At 43.6% G+C, this 21887-nt stretch overlaps 1 protein-coding gene across 2 annotated transcripts in view; it reads left to right on the top strand.

The window, feature by feature from the left end:
* Positions 1 to 18732, top strand: part of cpped1 (calcineurin-like phosphoesterase domain containing 1) — a 50267-nt gene extending 31535 nt beyond the window's left edge. Inside the window, exons 6-7 of one of the 2 annotated variants that reach the window (XM_061755650.1) lie at positions 15996 to 16224; positions 18438 to 18732. In XM_061755650.1, the coding sequence (XP_061611634.1) occupies positions 15996 to 16222 (227 nt within the window). In that variant the 3' untranslated portion in view covers positions 16223 to 16224; positions 18438 to 18732. Of the gene's footprint in view, positions 1 to 15995 lie in introns of both variants that reach the window. The other variant, XM_061755649.1, reaches the window with a different exon arrangement.
* The last annotated feature ends 3155 nt before the right edge of the window (positions 18733 to 21887 follow it).

The raw sequence follows: 21887 nt of genomic DNA, 5'->3' as shown, positions 1-21887 counted from the left end.
TACATGCAACAAATGTGGTTTTATTTTGAGCCATATATACTACTAAATAACACTAAAATAATAAATGTAATTAATGTATCCCTGCTGATGTGTTTTTCATTTCTCAGTTATTTGTAGTAAGATGCGTCAATGCAATCCCCCCAAAAAAATGTCATATGTGGATGTCTGCTTTTGGACGTGAAAAATGGCTGTGCAGCTTTGCATTTTTCTATGCATAACAAATTTGTCTACAAGTATCTATGTTTTATCTCGGCACCACAGCTGCACATCGGAAAAAGGAACAACACCAATTAGTTTTTGTCAGGCTCGTCAAAGTGAGCAGTTACACCACGGGATTGTTGACTGCATTCCGTCTCATATTAATGATACACTGTTTCTGTGTTATGACCCCCTGTTGGGCAAGTAAAGCATCACACAGTCCCTTTTTTAATTGCACAAGCGCTTACTGTGGGTTGGGATGTGACAGTAATTTGTTTGGTATTAAATTTTGCCGTTCCTTTTGTAGCAATTCATGCCTGTTTTATTTCTTTTTAAACTTTGAATTAAACCATATGTATCGGATTAATTAAGACTAACATAACTTAAGTTTGGAGTTATAGTGGGTGTGAACTTTTGGTATTGTTTGTTGACATCATTCCCGTATTGATGTAATGACCCCAAAGGCAGTTTTGTATTGCTCCTGAGGGTGCTTTCATGCTGCTTCATCGCTATCATACCTGTAATCATTGTAAATAAGGCTCCCTTAGGCCTTACTGTTGTTACACTAAACTTCTCAGTGCAATGTGTGCAGTTTAGCCAGCATTTTTGTTGCTGCAAGCAGAAGTAGTAAGATGTGCACAAAGTTTAGTGTCATATTTGTTGTGTAAGTTTGATACACTTCTCATGGATAAATACTGAAACCCCGTGCCTGGGGATCGGTGTGTCCTATTCAAGAGGTAATTGGAGTAGCAGGAATCCCAGTAGTGCTCTCAGCCTCTCTTCTCACCATACAGTAGATGGAGGACTGTAAATAGATTTGTTTGACCCCCCCACCGCCCCCCGCACCACCTTTCACTTCCTCCTTTGAGAGTTTTTACTCCTCATGCAGAATACTTTCAGCATACAAGCATGGACAAATTGGTTTATATAAAGACAGATACTGCATACATTTGAACTCCAAATGAGTAAAATCTATACAAAAACAACATACAAGCATGGACAAATCGGTTTATATAAAGACAGATACTGCATACGTCCATCCATCCATCCATCTTCTACCGCTTATCCGAGGTCGGGTCGCGGGGGGAGTAGCTTTAGCAGGGACGGCCAGACTTCCCTTTCCCCAGCCACTTCATCCATCTCTTCCGGGGGGATCCCGAGGCGTTCCCAGGCCAGCCCAAGGATGTAGTCTCTCCAGCGTGTCCTGGGTCGTCCCTGGGGTTTCCTCCCGGTGGGACGTGCCCGGAACACCTCACCAGGGAGGCGTCCGGGAGGCATCCGAATCAGATGCCCCAGCCACCTCATCTGGCTCCTCTCAATGTGGAGGAGCAGCGACTCTACTCTGAGATCATCCCGGATGACCGAGCTTCTCACCCTATCTCTAAGGGAGAGCCCGGACACCCTGCGGAGGAAACTCATTTCGGCCGCTTGTATCCGGGATCTCGTTCCTTCGGTCACGACCCACAGCTCGTGACCATAGGTGAGGGTAGGAACGTAGATCGACCGGTAAATTGAGGACGCTGCACCGATCCGCCTGTCGATCTCCCGTTCCATTCTTCCCTCACTCGTGAACAAGACCCCAAGATACTTGAACTCCTCCACTTGGGGCAGGATCTCATCCCCGACCTGGAGAGGGCACGCCACCCTTTTCCGACTGAGGACCATGGTCTCAGATTTGGAGGTGCTGATTCTCATCCCAGCCGCTTCACACCCGGCAACACAGATGCGATTTGATTAATTATGGTGGGTTGTTGGGAAATGTGAAAACTAGAAATAAAATGTTACCCCATCAGATGATGTGGTTCTGTTGGCTTGATGAAGCCAACAGAACCACATCATCTGCAAAAAGCAGAGATGCAATACTGAGGCCACCAAACCGGACCCCCTCTACGCCTCGGCTGCGCCTAGAAATTCTGTCCATAGAAGTTATGAACAAAATCGGTGACAAAGGGCAGCCTTGGCGGAGTCCAACCCTCACCGGAAACGAGTCCGACTTACTGCCGGATATGCGGACCAAACTCTGACTCCGGTCGTACAGGGACCGAACAGCCCGTATCAGGGGGTTCGGTACCCCATACTCCCGAAGCACCCCCCACAGGACCACCCGAGGGACATGGTCGAACGCCTTCTCCAAGTCCACAAAACACATGTAGACTGGTTGGGCGAACTCCCCTGCACCCTCGAGGACCCTGCCAAGGGTGTAGAGCTGGTCCACTGTTCCACGGCCAGGACGAAAACCACACTGCTCCTCCTGAATCTGGGATTCAACTTCCCGACGAACCTTCCTCTCCAGCACCACTGAATAGACCTTACCAGGGAGGCTGAGGAGTGTGATCGCCCTGTAGTTGGAACACACCCTCCGGTCCCCCTTCTTAAAAAGGGGGACCACCACCCCAGTCTGCCAATCCAGAGGCACTGTCCCCGATGTCCACGCGATGTTGCAGAGGCGTGTCAACCCGGACAGCCCGACAACATCCAGAGCCTTGAGAAACTCCGGGCGAATCTCATCCACACCCGGGGCCCTGCCACCAAGGAGCTTTTTAACCACCTCGGTGACCTCAACCCCAGAGATAGGAGAGCCCGCCTCAGAGAACCCAGACTCTGCTCCCTTATGGGAAGGCATGTCGGTGGAATTGAGGAGGTCTTCGAAGTATTCTCCCCACCGGCTCACAACGTCCCGAGTCGAGGTCAGTAGCGCCCCATCCCCACTATACACCGTGTTGTTGGTGCACTGCTTTCCCCTCCTGAGACGTCGGATGGTGGACCAGAATTTCCTTGAAGCCGTCTGGAAGTCTTTCTCCATGGCCTCACCGAACTCCTCCCATGCCCGAGTTTTTGCTTCAGCGACCACCAAAGCTGCATTCTGCTTGGCCAGCCGGTACCCATCAGCTGCCTCAGGAGTCCCACATACCAAAAAGGCCCGATAGGACTCCTTCTTCAGCTTGACGGCATCCCTCACCATTGGTACTGCATACGTTTGAACTCCAAATGAGTACAATCTTTACAAAAACAAGGGCGCACCTGGGAAAGTCATTGGGATTCCCAATATGGCTTGTGGCTATTGAATAGTACATACAATTAGCTAATTAGTAGTCAAGGTGTGTTCTGTTATGTTGAATCTTGTTTTCTCTTTCTTTGTCGTTCCCTCCTCTCACTGGATGTCGTTAAGAGGAAGGGTCTTCCACTATTCAAAAGGGAAGGCCCATTTATCACCCAGCAGGGATTTGATAAGAAGCCACAGCTAAGCCTTTAACCCCATTGTTTTAATGATGAGGTTGAACAATGGTTTTGTTTTTCGCTATACAGTATCTCACAGAGTATCTGTTGTGTCCTCATGCTTCAACCAAAAGTTAAGATTAGTAATGATGAAGTAGCCTACAGACCAACAAATTAAATGGCTGTTTGTTTACTTGACAACAGAATTTTGAAAGTGGGTCTGAAAGTGGAAGTTCAGTCACATCATGATTCCTGTCTAAATATTGAAATGCTTAAATTTGTGAACGTGAAACCAGGGCATGAGCCTGTGCTAATAGACCACATTAAGTCATTTATGCCACTAAACATCATGCTCTTAATAATACAGCAATCAAAATTGTGTAGTAATGCTCTACATTTATGCCGTTACATTTACATTGTACTTGTCAGAATAGTTTTAATGCAACAAACATTTACGTCAGTATTTTTGTTAAGAAGAAACGCTGCATTTACTCCGTTGTATTGAGGTACATTCCGCTTGCTACTTTAATTTTTAACCTCAATTCACAAACAAATCACTTTATGAACAAATTTTTTTAACAAATATTGCTTTGGACTTTCTTTCACCAACTTTCGCAAATCCGCTCTGTTTTTCCCCCGAGTTACTCACCGGAGCGGCGTCCGCGGTCTTCGGCGCATGAAGGCGGAGTCGGCGCCACAGAGGGAAGCTTCCAGGTGAAACTCCGCAAGAGAGGATACAGATTGGCATTCCTGTCAATCCACCTCGCGAATGTACGCTCCCTACCCAACAAAATGGACGAGCTTCATCTTCTGATAAAGACCAGTAAAGACTTTGGACATTCCGCCGCCATGTGCTTTACGGAGACCTGGCTTTGTGACGCTGTACCCGATGGCGCCGTCATGCTTCCCGGCTTCCATCTTCACCGGGCAGACCGCGACATGGAATCATCGGGGAAAACAAAAGGCGGCGGGATATGCTTCTATATCTAGGAAAAATGGTGTACGGACGTTACGGAGCTCAGCACACACTGTAGCCCGCATTTGGAGTCGTTGTTTTTGAACTGTAAGCTATTCTACTCGCCGCATGATTTCACATCATTTATTCAAGCTGGCGTCTATATTCCGCCTCAAGCTAACACGAACGCCGCACTGCTAATGCTCGGCGAACAAGTCAACGAAATTGAAAAAAAACACCCGGACTCACCCCTCATTATTCTCGGGGACTTTAACAAAGCTAAACTCAACCACGAACTCCCTAAATACAAGCAGCACATTAACTGTCCTACCAGGGAAAATAACACTTTGGACCACCAAAAACGCATACCGTGCCAAACTTCGTGCACCACTGGGCTCGTCTGATCACTGCTTAATTCACTTAATACCGACGTACAGGCAAGAACTTAAATGCGCGAAGCATACGGTGAAAACAGTGAAAAAGTGGACCAATAAAGCAAAGATGGAACTTCAAAGCTGTTTAGACTGCACTGACTGGATTGTCTTTGAAAATTCAGCTGGCAGCCTGGATGAATATACGGACACTGTCACATCCTATATCAGTTTCTGTGAAGATGTGTGTGTGCCAACAAAGTCATTTCGCACATTCAACAACAACAAGCCGTGGTTCACTGCCAAACTTAAGCAGCTTTGCCAAGCTAAGGAGGACGCATATCAAAGCGGGGACTGGGCCCTGTATAATCAAGCTAGAAACCAGCTGACTAAACAAATTAATTAAATTAATTAAAGTGCAAAGAGGAACTATGCAGCAAAGTTGGAAAAACAGTTTAGCGCTAACGACTCTAAATCAGTCTGGCATGCATTCCAATCGCTGACAAATTACAAGCGACGATCCCCCCCAAGCTGAGAACAATAGCACACTAGCCAACGACTTGAATACCTTCTACTGCAGATTTGAAAATGACACTTTCATTCCGTCTCATGCTGGACCACCTCAAGAGCGTCACAGGGCCCCTGCTGGACCCCCCGCAATTTGCCTACCGAGCAAACCGGGCTGCGGATGATGCAGTCAACATGGGACTGCGTTTCATCCTAGAACACCTCGACAGTGCAGGGACCTACACGAGGATCCTGTTCATGGACTTCAGCTCAGCGTTCAACACCTTCATCCCTGAACTCCTTTCCTCCAAGCTTCTCCATCTCAGCGTCTCACCTGCCATCTGCCAGTGGATTTACAGCTGCCTGACGGGCAGGACACAGCAGGTGAGGCTGGCGGAGGCCACCTCATCGACACGCAGTATCAGCACTGGGGCGCCCCAAGGTTGTGTCCTCTCTCCGCTGCTCTTCTCTCTCTACACAAATGTCTGTACCTCAACGCACCCAGCTGTCAAACTCCTGAAGTTTGCAGATGACACCACTGTCATCGGCCTCATCAAGGACGGTGACGAGTCTGCATATCAATAGGAAGTGGAGCGGTTAGAGCTGTGGTGCGGCCGACACAACCTGGAGCTGAACACGCTCAAGACTGTAGAGATGATCGTGGACTTCAGGAGGCCCCTCATGCTGTCCAGCTGCCTGTGTCAACCGTTGAGACCTTCAAGTTCCTGGGAATTACAGTCTCTCAGCACCTGAAGTGGGCGATCAACATCAACTCCGTCCTCAAAAATACCCAGCAGAGGATGTACTTCCTGCGGCTTCTGAGAAAGCACGGTCTGCCACAGGAGCTGCTGAGGCAGTTCTACATAGCGGTCATCAAATCAGTCCTGTGTTCTTCCATCACAGTCTGGTTTGGTGCTGCTACAAAAAAGGACAAACTCCGACTGCAACGGACAATCAAAACTGCTGAAAGGATTGTCGGTACCCCCCGACCCACTCTTGAGGACTTGCACGGTGCTCGAACTAAGACAAGAGCGTGCAAAATCCTCTCGGACCCTCCACATCCCGGTCACCAGCTCTTCCAGCTCCTTCCCTCAGGTAGGCGCTACCGATCAATGCAAATTAGAACTAGCAGACATTCCAACAGCTTATTCCCTCTTGCAATCAACTTCTTAAACACCTAACCTACAATTCGATTGCAACATGCTGGCAATTTTTTGTCTTTTTGTCTTGAGTTGTCACATTTCTGTCGGGCCAATTATATATTACTCGTGCACTCATTGTATTTGTCTCACCACGCAGCACTATTTGCATATCTGTTGTTGACCAATACTGGCCACTCATGCCAGAGTAGCATCTGTCCCATTTGCACACTGATTGAGGAGTATCTGCAACATTTGCACAATCAACATTGTCCCAGACTATCGTATTAGTCGCGTGAAGTCTCTGCGCCCTTTGCACGATGGTCATTACACCGGACTATTGTAATATTTGTCATTCGAACTGCTCTAAGTGCTGGAGGACTGCATCTTTTTGCACAATTATCAAAAAAAAAAAATGTACCGGCATTACCAGATAACAACCCTTTATTGCTCAGTGACTGTTTTTTTTTGTCAATGTCTCTATGTCTCAAAAGTGTTCTCTGTCAATTGACTGTCTGTTGTCGTACTAAAGCGGCTCCAATTACCGGAGACAAATTCATTGTGTGTTTTTTGAACATACTTGGCAAATAAAGATGATTCTGATTCTGACATGTATCACTGAGTAAACTGAGTAGGATTCACTTCCATGGTCCAAATGTCCCAAAGGCATGTATGCCACACAGACTTTTTCAATTTCCCAGGCCCCTTTTATGTGTCTGTGTCGGGTGTTTGTGTTTAACTGGAGGACATACAGTAGGAAACAGATTCTTGGTGATGACTGATGGTGATTAATGGGAGACTGTGGCTGCAAGATGCCTCAGCACATGACATCATTTTGCTTCCCTATGTCATGCAAATTATCGACACCATTTTAATTTGTAATTATTTCGCTGCACTTTGGTGACAGTGGCTCCTCTTGCATCGGAGAGGAGGACAGCATTGTAGGTAAATAGCTTCTCCTGTAATAATGCACAAGATGGGTTGTTTTGTTGTGAGAAACTCAATGCACAATTAGTAAATCCCATCTTGCAGCCGGCAAATCAGTGACCAACAGATGAAAGCGAGTTGGAGGCTGCATCGAAGAAAGTGTTGTAGGTATCAAACATGATGAGTTGCTTGAAGGTTATTGATTTTTTTTATTTTTTATTTTTTGTATTCCTTTAATCTATCATATCGTTTGGTAGTCATTGTCAGTTGGGAAAGTACAGCAGCGTGTTTCCGATTATTAAAACAGACTCGGCAATTGTGTAAAAAATGGATGCAATCAGCCCTGTACAGTTATGGGAAAAGAGAAATTTTTTATAGTATTTTAAATGTACTTTGCCCTCATTTATATGAATTTTCTCACCCATACGAGAATTCAATTTGACTGCATGTAATGTCTCTCCTCTCCCTTTGCATTCTGTATACAGTCATTACTGTGACTGCTTACTGTGGACTTTTTTTTCTGAATGCACAAACAGACCCTCCTCCATCAACCACCACCTTTTTTTTTTTTTTTACACAGTCAAAGCAAAGGCCAGTCCCCACGTTGGAATCATAAAAGCACAGAAGAAGTGGGACTGTTTTGTGGCTTACAGGGTAAATAAGATTTCCACAGAGACCCAGACAAGATGAAGAAGTATATCATGTGCATGTTTGCTACCTACTCGGCATTAAAAGTGTTCTGGAGACACATACTTGCATCCCCCGTAGCAAGAACCTTATACTTACAATGGTTGTATCACACATTTCACAGCACTTAATTGTTTTTTCATGGTATCGTTTGTAAATGAGAAGGATTCTTATCCTTGATATAGCTTGGCTGACTTCAGCAGCAACTCGAGCGTTTGAAGGTTTGATGTCCCATAGGGCCACCCACACCAACTGCACTGCAAGGCACTTTGATAACAATGAACAGAAAGTGATGTATACTGCTTATGCCAGTGAAATTAGTTTTTTCAGATTTTGTCTTCGTCAAATCAAGGTTATTTTCCCAGAAGTGGGCAGCTGTCATTAACCTAAAGGCAGAGGTAACCTTTAGCAAAGCATCTAAGGCCACCTGCTGTGATGCTTTCAATCCTGCAGAAGATTATAGCAGACTATTAGACTATGCAAATTACAGAGCCCTTATCAACTCAATGATTAAAGTAGAATGGAAGGTTTGGGGAGAATGTTGACCCGAAATTAGAATGACGCTCAGTAGACTGCAGACCTCTTTGGCCTAGATTGAACAATCCTAATTTGATCAGAGCCAAATCACACAGTGCACCACATGCATCGGTATATCCTTAAGGGAGTTTAGTGGTTGAGGTGGGGGGTGGTAGGCAGGCGGTCAGCCAGTGCCCATCAGCCATCAGAGCACCCAGTAACCCTAGTAATGGGGTGGTAGGTGGGTACTCACAAGGCTCATGCTTTGACTCCTGGTGCTGGTTGTTCCCTGTGTCCCTCTCTTGGGGGCTGGTGGACCACCCTGGGTGTATTTGGTGTTTTCTCTTCCCATGTTGGATTGGTGGGGCCGAGTCCACACTTCTTCATTGTGACAACACATCTCCTCTAGATGCCAGATGAGGAACATGCATATTTCTTCTTCTTCCTCCTCTTCTTCTTCCCCTTCTTCTTCTTCTACATCTCCTCCTCCTTTCAGCTTGTCTCGTTAGGGGTCGCCACAGCGTGTCATGCTATTCCATGTAAGCTTATCTCCTGTATCCTCCTCTCTAACAGCAACTGCCCTCATGTCTTCCCTCACGACATCCATCAACCTTCTCTTTGGTCTTCCTCGAGCTCTCTTGCCTGGCAGCTCCATCCTCATTAACCTTCTACCAATATACTCACTATCTCTCCTCTGGGTGTGTCCAAGCCATCAAAGTCTGCTCTCTCTAACTTTGTCTCCAAAACATCTAACCTTGGCTGTCCCTCAGATGATCTTATTTCTAATCCTAGCCAACCTGTTCACGCCTAGAAAGAACCTCAACATCTTCATTTCCTCCACCTCCAGCTCTGCCTCCTGTTGTCTCTTCAGTGCCACTGTCTCTAATCCGTACATCATGGCTGGCCTCACCACTGTCTTATAAACTTTCCCCTTCATCCTAGCAAGAGACTCTGCTGTCACATAACACACCTGACACCTTCACAATTATGTGCCACTTTGTGTTGGTCTATCACATAAAATCTCACCAAAATGCATTCCAATTAGTGATTGTAAGGTCACAAAATGTGAAAAGGTTCAAGGGGTATGAATACTTTTTCAAGGCATGGTATATCTTTGTAGACACCAGTAGGATTTCCTCGCTTGATCTGAGGCCAATCACACCGACACAGCCTGTATTATTACATCAACTCCCCTTGATTCATCTGTCTTTTGCACTCCAAAGTCCTTACAAGTGTTTAGGCACTGCCTAGCCACTCCTACCCCATGCCAGTAGAACTGCCCGGCTCAATAACCCTGTCCTTTCCTCACCCATCCTGTCCTATTGCCTCTTTGCATACCATTCTCACGGGGTGTGCCATTCCCTCACAGATAAAAACATGACTCCTATGTAATGTTATAGTAGTCATATACCATGTTATTATGTCAGTGTTTTTTTTTTAACCTGTTACATTCTCGTTTGTCTCTGTCTGTCCCCCACAAACATTGTTTTGTCTGGCTGCATTTTCAATCACTATGGTTTGGCTCCTGTACTTGCAGAACGTTTTCTCAGATGTTTTACTTTTATCTGTCTACAAATTGATTCCTGACAGAATTTTCAATGAATATGCTTATGGTGGATTAGTATTCCTGTCATCAGCAAGTTCAAACCACCCGAACAACCTCCCTGCAGGCTTTTGGGCACAATAATAAACTTTCTATAATTTCTTAATTGTAAACCTTTTGGAAATTTGTTAAGAAAGCTAGTCACATACAAGACTGTCTCTCCAGGGAGTATAACATCTAATGTAGAAGGCTTACCAATCTCTTATATTAATAAGACAATAACGCAGGTGGAAAAGATCTAGCTAGCTCAGGCATGTGCACAAACGTGCCTGAGAGGAACTAGTTCTGTGTTATGTTTCATTAAATGTCCCTACAGAGCACTCTTGATTTTTCATTCAAATTGTCTTTTGGTTCAGTCCACTTGACTTCTCAGCTGTACCTTGAGAGAAAGCCTTTATAGTGTATCGTGATGACCTCCCAGCGATCCCATTCTGCCAGATGGACAATAAGACAGGTTAGTCGAGCAGTGCTGTCCCCCAAGGGAGAAATCTAGTGGGCCGATCGCTTATGAAATTAGAATACAAGCTTTTACAATAAATCAGCTGTTGCAAAAACTGTAATTCTGTATCAATAAGCTTACTTGCAGATATAAATGGACATATTAATGTAATAACAGTGTATCCTGGCTCAGTCATTTTGCTGCTGTTTGTTACCTCCCACAAAGGCAAGTGGTTGTCGGTGAGTCAGTCAGATTACAGTAACACACAACATTGCCGATTTCCAGATGACCTTGGTAGTGGGCACGTGTGCTGTGGAAGACCCCATTCAATTTGGATATAAATTTAGAAAAAGAAATGCAGATAGAGAAATGTACTGTCTGGCACACAAAGCCCCAGAATGAAAATGTTCCATCTGACTATTCCTAGCATCCTACTTAACTATCCACTAACCATAAAGTAGCCCGGTGAATAACAAATAGGCTGACCAACTTTTTAATTTAGTTTATAAACCCTTCGCCAGAATATTTTTTAAAAATAAAGTGCATTCGTATCATTCTAATTGGGGTGCACACATATCGTCAATTGGGCATAATTGGAATGTTTCCTCTCTTCTGCTGTAAGTCAGGAAAGGCCCAATTGTCGAATGTCTCTGGAAAATTATCCTGACCGATTATTCTGTACAGTGGGGTGTGTTTGGAGTGATTTTTCTTTCCCTCAGTTGAGGCCAAGATTCATAAATAGTGTAAACCTGTTCAATATTTCCCATCAGAAATCCTTGTGTGTCGTCAACATTGACCTTAAACTCGCTCTGTTGCAAGACACGAATAGAGGATCAACTGTACTACTACTACTACAACTATTACTACTACTTTCTTCTTTGTATTTTCTGGCAGTCTACATGCCCTGTGGCACCATGGTACTCACAGGTCAGTCTTGGTATTCCAGCCGACATCTGGTTTAGGAGAATAGACAGTCAAGTATCAGGGGAGATATTGTTATTCCATTGTGATGATCATCTTGAGTACACCACACATGAAAAGAGAACTAAGCACACACTCACTTATTTGTTTTCCTCTCGTGTGGGGTCGCTCGCATTTCCCAAAAAAAAAAAAAAAAAAAAAAAGGTTAAATTGTTAAAAATCACCCACAGTGAATGAGAAAGGGGCTTGCGGATATACAGACAGACAATTGAACCCAAGTCTACAAGTGCCGTTCTAGTTTTTAATTTGTTTTACTTATGCTTGTTGGGGCTGAACCACCTTCTGAATATACAAGTGTGATGTGCAAAGCAAATAAATAGCGCATCCACAATGTCTGTACTGTACAAATTCTGTCCTGCTTTGTATGATGGTTTATTGAAGATGTGTCAGCAGACACATCTATCTATACATACACACGCTTACACACGCCCACGTGCTTTTGTTGGCATGATTAATCAGAGAATGCTTTTTCCAGTTTCACAGGAGGTGTATTATTTGCGCGCGATGTATTTGGTGAGCCCATCAAACATTTGTCTGTAGGTATGAGCATACAATAATTGGATATAAAAGTCCATTCACCCCAGTTAAAATGCCAAGTTTATGTCATGTAAAATAGTAGTAGTAAGTTAATTGATTTCAGAACATTTTCCACCTTTTACATGAACTATAACGTGAGCAATTCAGTTGAAACTGGAATCCTTTAAGGAGAAGAAATAAACTCACAATTTGGTTTGTGGGAGGCGTGGTGCAGATGGTAAGTGTATGCCCTGAAAGCGGAGGCTCGCCAGTTCGTATCCCCGCCCAAGCACATGTTGCTTTTGTGTCCCTGGGCAAGACACTTAACCCACGTTGCCTGCAAATGAATGTGGTTGAATGTTTGGTGTTGGTCAAAGGGGCCGTAGGCGCAGAATGGCAGCCTTCCGTCAGACTGCCCCAGGTCAGCTGTGGATACACAAGTAGCTTACCACCACGAGCGTGTGAATGAATAGTGCATGCAATTCTACAGCGTCTTTGAGTGCCTAGAACAGCGCTAAGTGTAATGCATTATTATTATTAGTAGTAGTATAATTATTTTATTTTTTTCATAAATATTCGCAGCATTCAGGAAGTCGGGAGACCATTTTGAATAGGTTAGGGGTTTCAACAAAGACCATCAACCTGAAGCCATTGTGTTCTGCCACTCAAGTAGTTAGCAAACCATACGCGATATGCCCTTGAGTTGAAGAAGTATTCAAGGAGAGCACCGTTGCCATTACGTCAGAAAGCCCATCCAGTAGGAGAGGGGCCGTCGGTGTGTTTTCAGAGTGCTAACACCAAAAGACCACCCAGCGGGAAAAGCCTCCCAGTTCCTTACTTCCTGGTAGGCTGCTATGCAAACACTTCCAATTATGGGCCAGCTTGCACCGTGGCGCTCTCATCCTTGCGTGCTGCAATGCGGCAAACACCAAGAAAACCAAGTGCAGTGTGAAAAGGCCTTTAGGCTTCCTAATAGTACTATCAAATGCACATAGGGCTGCTGAGGGCTAATTTAGTGCAAAAAAACAAAAAAGATACAGTGCCTGTATGTGGAATATAGAGCTAACTATGTTTATACTCCATGAATATGTTGTGACTGTTCGTGAGCTAAAGCATAATTGGCGAATCAAAACAATGTTTGTTCACAAATCTTCATTATCAATTAGTTTGTTTGTGAACAGGGTCGTTCACGAACCGAGCTTCCTCCGTATACTCATTCAGGCTTAACTGTAGGTAGGTTGTGGCATATTTATTATTTCATGATCTATCATGTGCAACCACTGCGCTGTCATGGAAAATTTTATAAAAATTGGGTCACCTTCATATTCTGTGCTGTTTGATTATGCAGAGTGGTGGACATGATGAATCAGGGCGATTTCATGATGCTGATGCTGGTATCAGCAGTAGTTGCACAAGAGGGAAATCCCATGTCTTTTTCTGAGAGGTAATGCAGTAGACTGGCAGTTGATCTTCATTTTTAACCTTTTTTGTGTTATTTACATTTTCTTTAGCACTCATCCTCATTAGGGTAGTGAATGAGCTGGAGCCTATCCCAGCTGACTTTGGGGACAAAAAGCAGGGTACACTCGGGACTGGTCACGAGCCAATCACATTGACACCTCTGGGCAATTAAGTCTTTAGTGAACATGACATGGATGTGTTTGGAATGTGGGAGAAAGCTGGAGTATTTGCGGAAAACCTGCACGAGCACGGAGAGAACATGCAAACTCCACACAGGCAGCCAAGAGTCGAGATTTTATCCCCGAATCTCAGACCTGTGGGGTAAATGTGCTAACGACTCAACCGCCGTGCCAATATTTTTTGATGCATTTACTAATTCATTTTACGATAACCACGTACATGCGTTCACTACATTCACTTCATTGCAGGAAAATCGTAGCTCACCTAATTCATTCTGGCCCTGAAAGCACTTGACACATTAATTTCGTCTGTACAGCAGTCATTCTCATTCAAAGCATAACTTCAATATAAAAAAAAAATGTAAGCGCATGTCCCTTCCCAACACGGGAAAAGAATTACACAGATAAACAATTTGTCAGCCCTTGTTCAAGGTAAAGTATGTTACACACATAATTTCACATGGTCAATGATTATTACACCACAGTGACACAGCAGCGCTGCAGGGTGAAGCCAAACCTGCGCTGCTCTAATGAAAATGTAGTTTGTAATTGAAAATAAATTGAAAATCCTGACTCCCTAATGCGTATACCTGTTTTGTTAGAATATTTAAGTGGAAGGCTGAGAGATCTTTCATTGTAACTTTCTTTCCCTCCCACATTCTTTACTATTCCATTACTCTGTCATAGTAAATATTAAGAATTGGGCCAATGGAAAGTGAGCTTCAGGCCTGGCCAACCCGCGGCTCGCGAGCCTCATGCGGCTCTTTAACTAGTTTCATGCGGCTCTTCAGGAGCTGTCACATGACATGCGTCAAAAATGCTTGGCTGGCGCTGTCATTCACTCCCCCTACAGCTAGATGGCACACTGACCATGTAAGCCGGTTTGAGTGACGTCAAACGAGCGACGAGAGAATCTTTGGTGTGACATCATTTGTGTTGTAAACAATTTCCGTCAAGTTACCTCTTGAAATGGCAGGGAAAAAAAGCACAGCCAAACGAAAATATGAAGAAGAACACAGGACGTTTTTGCCAGAGTGGGAGAGTTTATATTTTTTTGTTAAACGTAATGGCAAGCCGATCTGCCTTATATGTCACGCAGCATTAGCGCATTTCAAAGCTTCAAATCTTCAGCTCACTCCACCCTAACATCGAACAGGAATTTCCAAAAGGGACTGAACTTCGCAAGAACAAGTTGGTCGCTTTGACAAAGCAAGGCAGAAAAGCAGGTGCAGTTTTTCAAAAAATTTACAAAACACTCGGAGACCGTAACGCTTGCATCATATCAGCTGGCTTGGAAGCCAGACTGTTTGAAAGCCCCGCTCGTCACAGATGAGGCTGCGGCTGAGTTGGAGATGATCGACCTTTGTGAGGAGGATCAACTGAAAGCTGTTTTAAGGGAAGGGACCGTTGAGTTCTGGAAAAGTGTGCCAATTGAAAAATACCCCAACATCAAACGAGCTGCGCTTAAGATACTGTCCATGTTTGGGTCAACGTACGTCTGCGAGTCTGTGTTTTCTACCCTGAAACATGTGAAATCAAAGCATCGATCTGTTCTGACTGACACTCATTTGAAAGAATTGCTTAGAGTGGCAACAACAGAATACAAGCCAGATTTGAAGAGGATTGTTCAAGATAAGGAATGCCAGAAGTCTCACTAAGCAGCATAGTAAGAGAAAGATGTTATTGAAAATTATTCTATTATTGTTTGTGGACTTGCTTGAACTGAGAGTTTGTATGTGTGAGACAGTGCACACAATGTTAACTGTTGAAAATTACTGATATTATCATGTTGGTGTGGTTATTTTCATTAGATCTGGCTGAGCAGAGGTCTGTGTATGCGTGCATACATGATTAAAAGATGATGTTCATGTGTACCCGTGTATGTGGCTCTTTGCAGTAACACAGAAAAAAAAGTGGCTCTTAGTCTCTGACTAGTTGGCCACCCCTGTTCTAGTAAATATAACTAACCCAAAGAAATTAAGCAGCAGGGTGTCGTTTTAAGCACACGCTGTACTTCTAAGTGAGCTATTTAAATCCACATCTCTATGTTGTAGCATTGAGTCACTCCGTGTTGGCCTATTTTGGTAATTTCTGCTTAGAGGTGTTCATTTATTTATTCTTTTCCATTGTCATTTGGATGACTAAAGGCTACCAAGGTCAGACGTGGTGTGAATCAAATGACACTTGAAGGATAATATTAGCCTCATATTTCCATCCAGATGTGAAACATAAGCACACATTTATTAAAAAAAAAAAAAAAAAAGTGTTTGTCATACCTGTTTCATCTTCTCTTACTCCAGGGGTGAAGGCGGTCTTCTCCGGCCACTATCACCGGAATGCAGGCGGTTGCCACGGCGGCCTCGACATGGTCGTGAGTTCGGCCATCGGCTGCCAATTGGGCGAGGACACCCACGGCGTCAGGGTGGTGGTTGTGACAGCCGACCGGGTGGTCCACCGGTACCACAGCCTGGAGCGCATGCGAACGGGAGGGATGGACGAGGACCTCAGGAAGCTCCTGCAGGCTTGATGGTCTGCCAAGTCTTTTCATTATTATTCTTAACTAAATGTTATAACAAAAATCTTTTATGGCCCCTAGTGTTACTGTATCAACATATTTTCATTTTATTGCACTTGGGTCAATTTCCGATTTGCTTCGATTTAGAATCAAATTTTCTAATAATCCATTCTATCATAAAACCTTTATTAACTTAACGATTTTAATTTACCTTTAAAGGAGACATGCATTTTTTTCACAATTTCTAACAGTTCCTAGGTGTCTTGACACCATGTCCGTAACATGCTTTTATGAAAATACCCAAAGCATCAAGAATTAGCGTTCTTGTCTTTCTGCAATCAATGTGCTTGCATGGAGGCAGTTGATACACCATACTGTGCATTGACACAACTTCAAATTTTATATATATATATATATATATATATATATATATATATATATATATATATATTTCCATTATATATATATATACATATTTATAGCCAACACTAATCTTGTATTAACACTGCAACTCTTCTTATCTTTTGGCTTTTATACAATGCTTCAGTGTTTTTACTGTAAAACTGACACATTTAACAAGAAAATTGAACGTTGTATATTTTAACACAAAAATGGGCAACCAAACCATATAATTTTGTCTGTCTTGATAGTCCGGTACCTTATTGCTGACATATAATACGATACACCATAGACAGGCTAACGGAAATTAGCATAGATGTTGCAGTAATTACAAACCTTCAAACAACTGCTACCCAAAGACACGGAGCAGCAATACATACAAACAGAGCATATAACAATACTCACAGGCATATAACCTCTCTGCTCTGTCGAAATGATCGCAATCAATGGATCTTACATAGTTGGCGACCTTCTCTGAAATCCAAGATCCAAACCACATTGATATGCTGAAGTCTCAACGTTTTAGCACTGAGGTTTAATACAACTTTTAAGGCCTGTTTTTCCTGTTTAGCCTCCAGATTGTTCAGCTGTAGGGGTGTTTTGAGGCTACACTGTACTGTGAATTCTCCTTTTGAGGAATCACAGACGGCAAACTGTGCCGAATTGAAGCAAAAGTCCTGTGTTGTCGTAAGTCATACTATGCCAACGAAATATTGGTGCTTTTTATGTCATGACATTGTACAGTGTTATGGCAATGTGAAGTGCAGCTACAAATACACAGTTTTGCAACACTTGAAGCGAAGCTGTTGATGTCTGGCAAAACTGAGAGCACTATATTTTTAATGGAAAAAGCGATTAGAACTCGCATGTTAATATTATCAAATGTTATTGATCAGAACTACGAAAAAAAGGAAACTGATTAATCTATGCAATTATACCCCCTAGGGGCTATGAGCAGCATTGCGATGACATTAGCGCAAACTGATTGGATGATGATAAATCGTTGTCATTGTTGTTTTTGTTTTTTGTTTTTATTCATGTTTATGAGAATTTAACATACTACACATGGTTCAGATGTCTAGCATAAAGCAGGAATTATTTGGTCATTTTCAACATCCTAATTTTGAATTTTATCTATTGCACAAGATAAGCTTTTTTTATATATCAAATCAGTATTAAGGTCTTATAATAGTTTATTTGTGTACACAGATATAAACTAATCTTCATGTCTTGTTCCCACAACATTCTGAGCAAATAATCCCTCCTGAGTTAATTTGTTCTGTGGTGAGGATTACAATCTCTTTTCTTATATTTCAGAGCTTGATAATGAATACAGAGTCGTATCTGGTGTGTTTTTATCCCTATGATCGGATTTTCTGTGTGATTCTTGCAACATCTCTCCACTTAATTTGAAGCGTCTTCACAGCACAATAATAAGTGAACTCATGTTATAAAAGCCTTATTAAAAGAGCTGATTTCAACACTTTGGTAGTTATGTGTAAATTCATGGGATTCGAAGCGGAGCAAAGTTGCAGCCATCTTGCTGTGTTGCAGTCCATCTATATGAATGTAGTGAAACAACTGCTTTCTTTGTGAGTCCCAAATGTTTCAATTCAATTACGCACACCGAGACTCGCACAATCACACAGAGGTGCTGAGATAGAGTTGTCATGACAACCTTTTAGCAACACATCTGTGTGTCTCGGAGAAACTGCCAGAAAGAGTGTACATTCGTTTGTGTGCGTTTGTGTCCATCCGCTGTCTGCTTGGTTTTACAGGTGATTTTTCCATCAGCATCACTATCACTGACCTCATTTCACACTGACAGGTTCTGTCTCGTCCCTACCAAAAATGTCAACAGGTGATGGGAGGGTGAAGGGGAGAAAAACTGGCTAATGAGCATGATGTGTGGAAGACAATCTCCTTCATTTCCTGCCTGAGAAAGAACCTTACATGACTTGTTTTTTTTAGTTTTCCTCATCGCCAAACTGAAATCACATTAATAGCTTCACCCTGTGTCGTAGATGTCACACATTCGAAACGTCTTATTGTAATGAACGGCCATATAACGCCTATGACATGATTGGTGGTATTTTTTATAATAAATGTTGATTTTAATGTGATTGCTGCTGCACATTGTCATTTCTCTCCTCTCTATAAAGAAACACTAACAGTTGATTACAATCTATACTTCAAACAGCCTTTGATATCAAGATTAAGGTCAGTACTTGTACGCTCTTTATCCTCACAAGACAATTCGGCGCACTAGTAGACCGGCTTGGGACCGGCCTACAGTTTGCACTGGCTTGTGCCCCCCATAGGGCTGCATTAAAAAGGATCACTTCAATAATGGAATAAAATTATTGGGGACCACTCGGGTGGTGGTCCCCCATTTTAACAAGGGGGACCGGAGGGTGTGTTCCAACTACAGGGGCATCACACTCCTCAGCCTCCCTGGTAAGGTCTATTTAGGGGTGCTGGAGAGGAGGGTCCGTCAGATCTCAGATTCAGGAGGAGCATTGTGGTTTTCGTCCTGGCCGTGGAACAGTGGACCAGCTCTACACACTCGGCATGGTCCTCGAGGGTGCATGGGAGTTTGCCCAACCAGTCTACACGTGTTTTGTGGACTTGGAGAAGGCGTTCCAGCGTGTCCCTCGGAGAGTCCTGTGGGGGTTGCTTCGGGAGTATGGCATACCGAACCCCCTGATATGGGCTGTTGGTTCCCTGTAGGACCGGAGTCAGAGTTTGGTCCGCATATCTGGCAGTAAGTCGGACCGATTCTGTTCATAACTTTTATAGACAGAATTTCTAGGCGCAGCCAAGGCGTAGAGGGGGTCCGGTTTGGTGGCCTCAGTATTGCATCTCTGCTTTTTGCAGATGATGTGGTTCTGTTGGCTTCATCAAGCCGCGATCTCCAACTCTCACTGGAGCAGTTCGCAGCCGAGTGTGGAGCGGCTGGGATGAGAATCAGCACCTCCAAATCTGAGACCATGGTCCTCAATCGGAAAAGGGTGGCGTGCCCTCTCCAGGTCGGGGATGAAATCCTGCCCCAATTGGAGGAGTTCATGTATCTTGGGGTCTTGTTCACGAGTGAGGGGAAAAATGGAACGGGAGATCGACAGGGGGATCGGTGCAGCGTCTGCAGTGATGCAGACTTTGTATCTGTCCGTTGTGGTGAAGAAAGAGCTAAACCGAAAGGCCGCCTCAGTTGAGCGATCATCAACACTGAGCATATATTGAGGACAGACAAAACTGAGTACTATCATACATTCTCCTCTGAAACATTTCTTTAATACTACAAAATGATGATGCTGCTGTCAGGAAAAAAAGCTTATTTTTTCAAAAGAAAACAAAGGCTGTATCATTAGTTTGTTTTTAAGACTGCCAGGTAAATGGCCTAAAAAAACAAAAGGCAGCAATTTTTGGTACATGCTCGTGATAAGCAACGTGGCCTTTACGCTCCCTTCCAGTCTATCGGGAGATTTATTCTTCTGTGGCTGATGAGACCTAGGAGGTGTTTATCGATCCCGAAGCCGTGTTTCCTGCTGCTCGAACACAAGACGAACGTGCTTTACAGGCACACTCATCGGCACTTCACTCAAGGAAACGACACAATAGCACTTTTACCTTCTGCCAGAGTGTACCAGTCTGATGTTTGCCCCTCACAAGAGTGCACAATTCAAGTGAAGATAGTGAACTTGAGGGCAAAGGACACACATGTAGGCCGGAGCGAGCCCACTAAATCATCAGGGACACGCACATTAAGGCGCAGTGTTTGGTTTCCGTAATGAAAGCCAAGACATGGTGCTTATGATGTGATAAGCGCAGACTGCGTGCCAGATTTCCTCGGCTCCGTGCGGCTGATCCAAGCTTACAGGGCAGGTATTCATCCAAGGTTCATCACTTTTTCCATCAAAGGCTGTTCGATTACATGCTCCATGACACTCCTTTTGTTTGAATAGAGAAAATAATTCACAACACAAATCTGCCGCGAAAGTATGGATAGGGACTAAATCCCTTTAAATTCATACCTCGAGTCAAAAAGGCTTGCATTTAATTTGAGGGATTTTGGTGTAAACAAAACCATTTTAGGCCTGAACACCTTCTCACTAACAGTAAACCTGTTTGTTTTTATTGTGTAAATGTGAATGTGATTGCCAGTTGAAGGAAGAAAGGTGTGGTTGATTCAAGTAATTGACAAACAGAAGGGGTCTGGCAGGATCTGGCAAACCTATCTTTATGTCTTCCGATAAAGCAAAGCAAACAAATTGTGTTTTTAAAGCATAATCAGACTGTTCAAACTGTTACTCTTGTACTTGTCTGTATTCTTCATTTCCTAAAAAGAAGACAAACTACTGATGTTACATTTTTATGAAAAGAAAATATTCAAGCTGTTGATTTTTCATTCTATGTCATTAAATGTGTTTCTATTTGCACAAAAGTGGTTTCTTTTGCATTTTTCTACTTACTGTACCCATTGTGAACCGAACTGGGACCTTAAAACCAAAGTACGTAACAACCATTTGTGGCGGACCGTTACACCTTTTGGTTTCACCGTATTAACCGGTGAAGAATAATTTCGAATGTCTAGTTTCGAAAGAGAAGATTCGAGACGTGATTTAGCCCAACCCTTGATTCATTAATTAAACAATACTTTTGTTCATATACTGTAGTATAGTTGTCAAAAAGAACTAAGTACAAGACAAGCATGGGCACACACATACACGCTTGACTGGCCCCTCGTGTCACCGCCTAGTCGTTTATCCACGCAGGTGTTGTGGGCGTATGGCTGCAAGTTGTACATCCAAATGATCAGTGTGGCCACCCCTGCTGGCACTGGGCCTGCTGACAGAGTGAGCCATCTGGCCAGCAGAGAGCCAGTGACGGCCCACATGCATCGCTGTGCCCTGCAGCCAGCTCGACAAACTGGGAGAAGTGCTGGGGGGGTCGGCTCCTAAGTGGCTCGTTAAGCTCCAGCATGTTTGGATGATTGGGAGATTCGTTAGGGGCATCTAGTCACAGGATTTGATGCAGCTGCTAATCATGATTACGCTCCAACTGTTGCATAATGCTTCATATTTCCACAGAAATAACAGCCTGTGTATCAGTTCATACAAAATATTGGGGATCTCTGACAAATTCATCTCTGAAATAGTTAATTTTAAATAACATACATTGGCAGAGTTTCAAAGAGGAATGAAAACTCTTCTTCTTTTCCTTTTGGCTTGTCCCTTTAGGGCTCGCCACGGCGCGTCATCCTTTTCCATGTTAGCCTATC

This window comes from Phyllopteryx taeniolatus, chromosome 19 (assembly GCF_024500385.1).
Source record: "Phyllopteryx taeniolatus isolate TA_2022b chromosome 19, UOR_Ptae_1.2, whole genome shotgun sequence".
NCBI classification, from domain to species: Eukaryota; Metazoa; Chordata; class Actinopteri; order Syngnathiformes; family Syngnathidae; genus Phyllopteryx; species Phyllopteryx taeniolatus.
The sequence above is the reverse complement of the archived record's forward strand: the minus strand, read 5'-3'. Positions and strand labels throughout refer to the sequence as shown.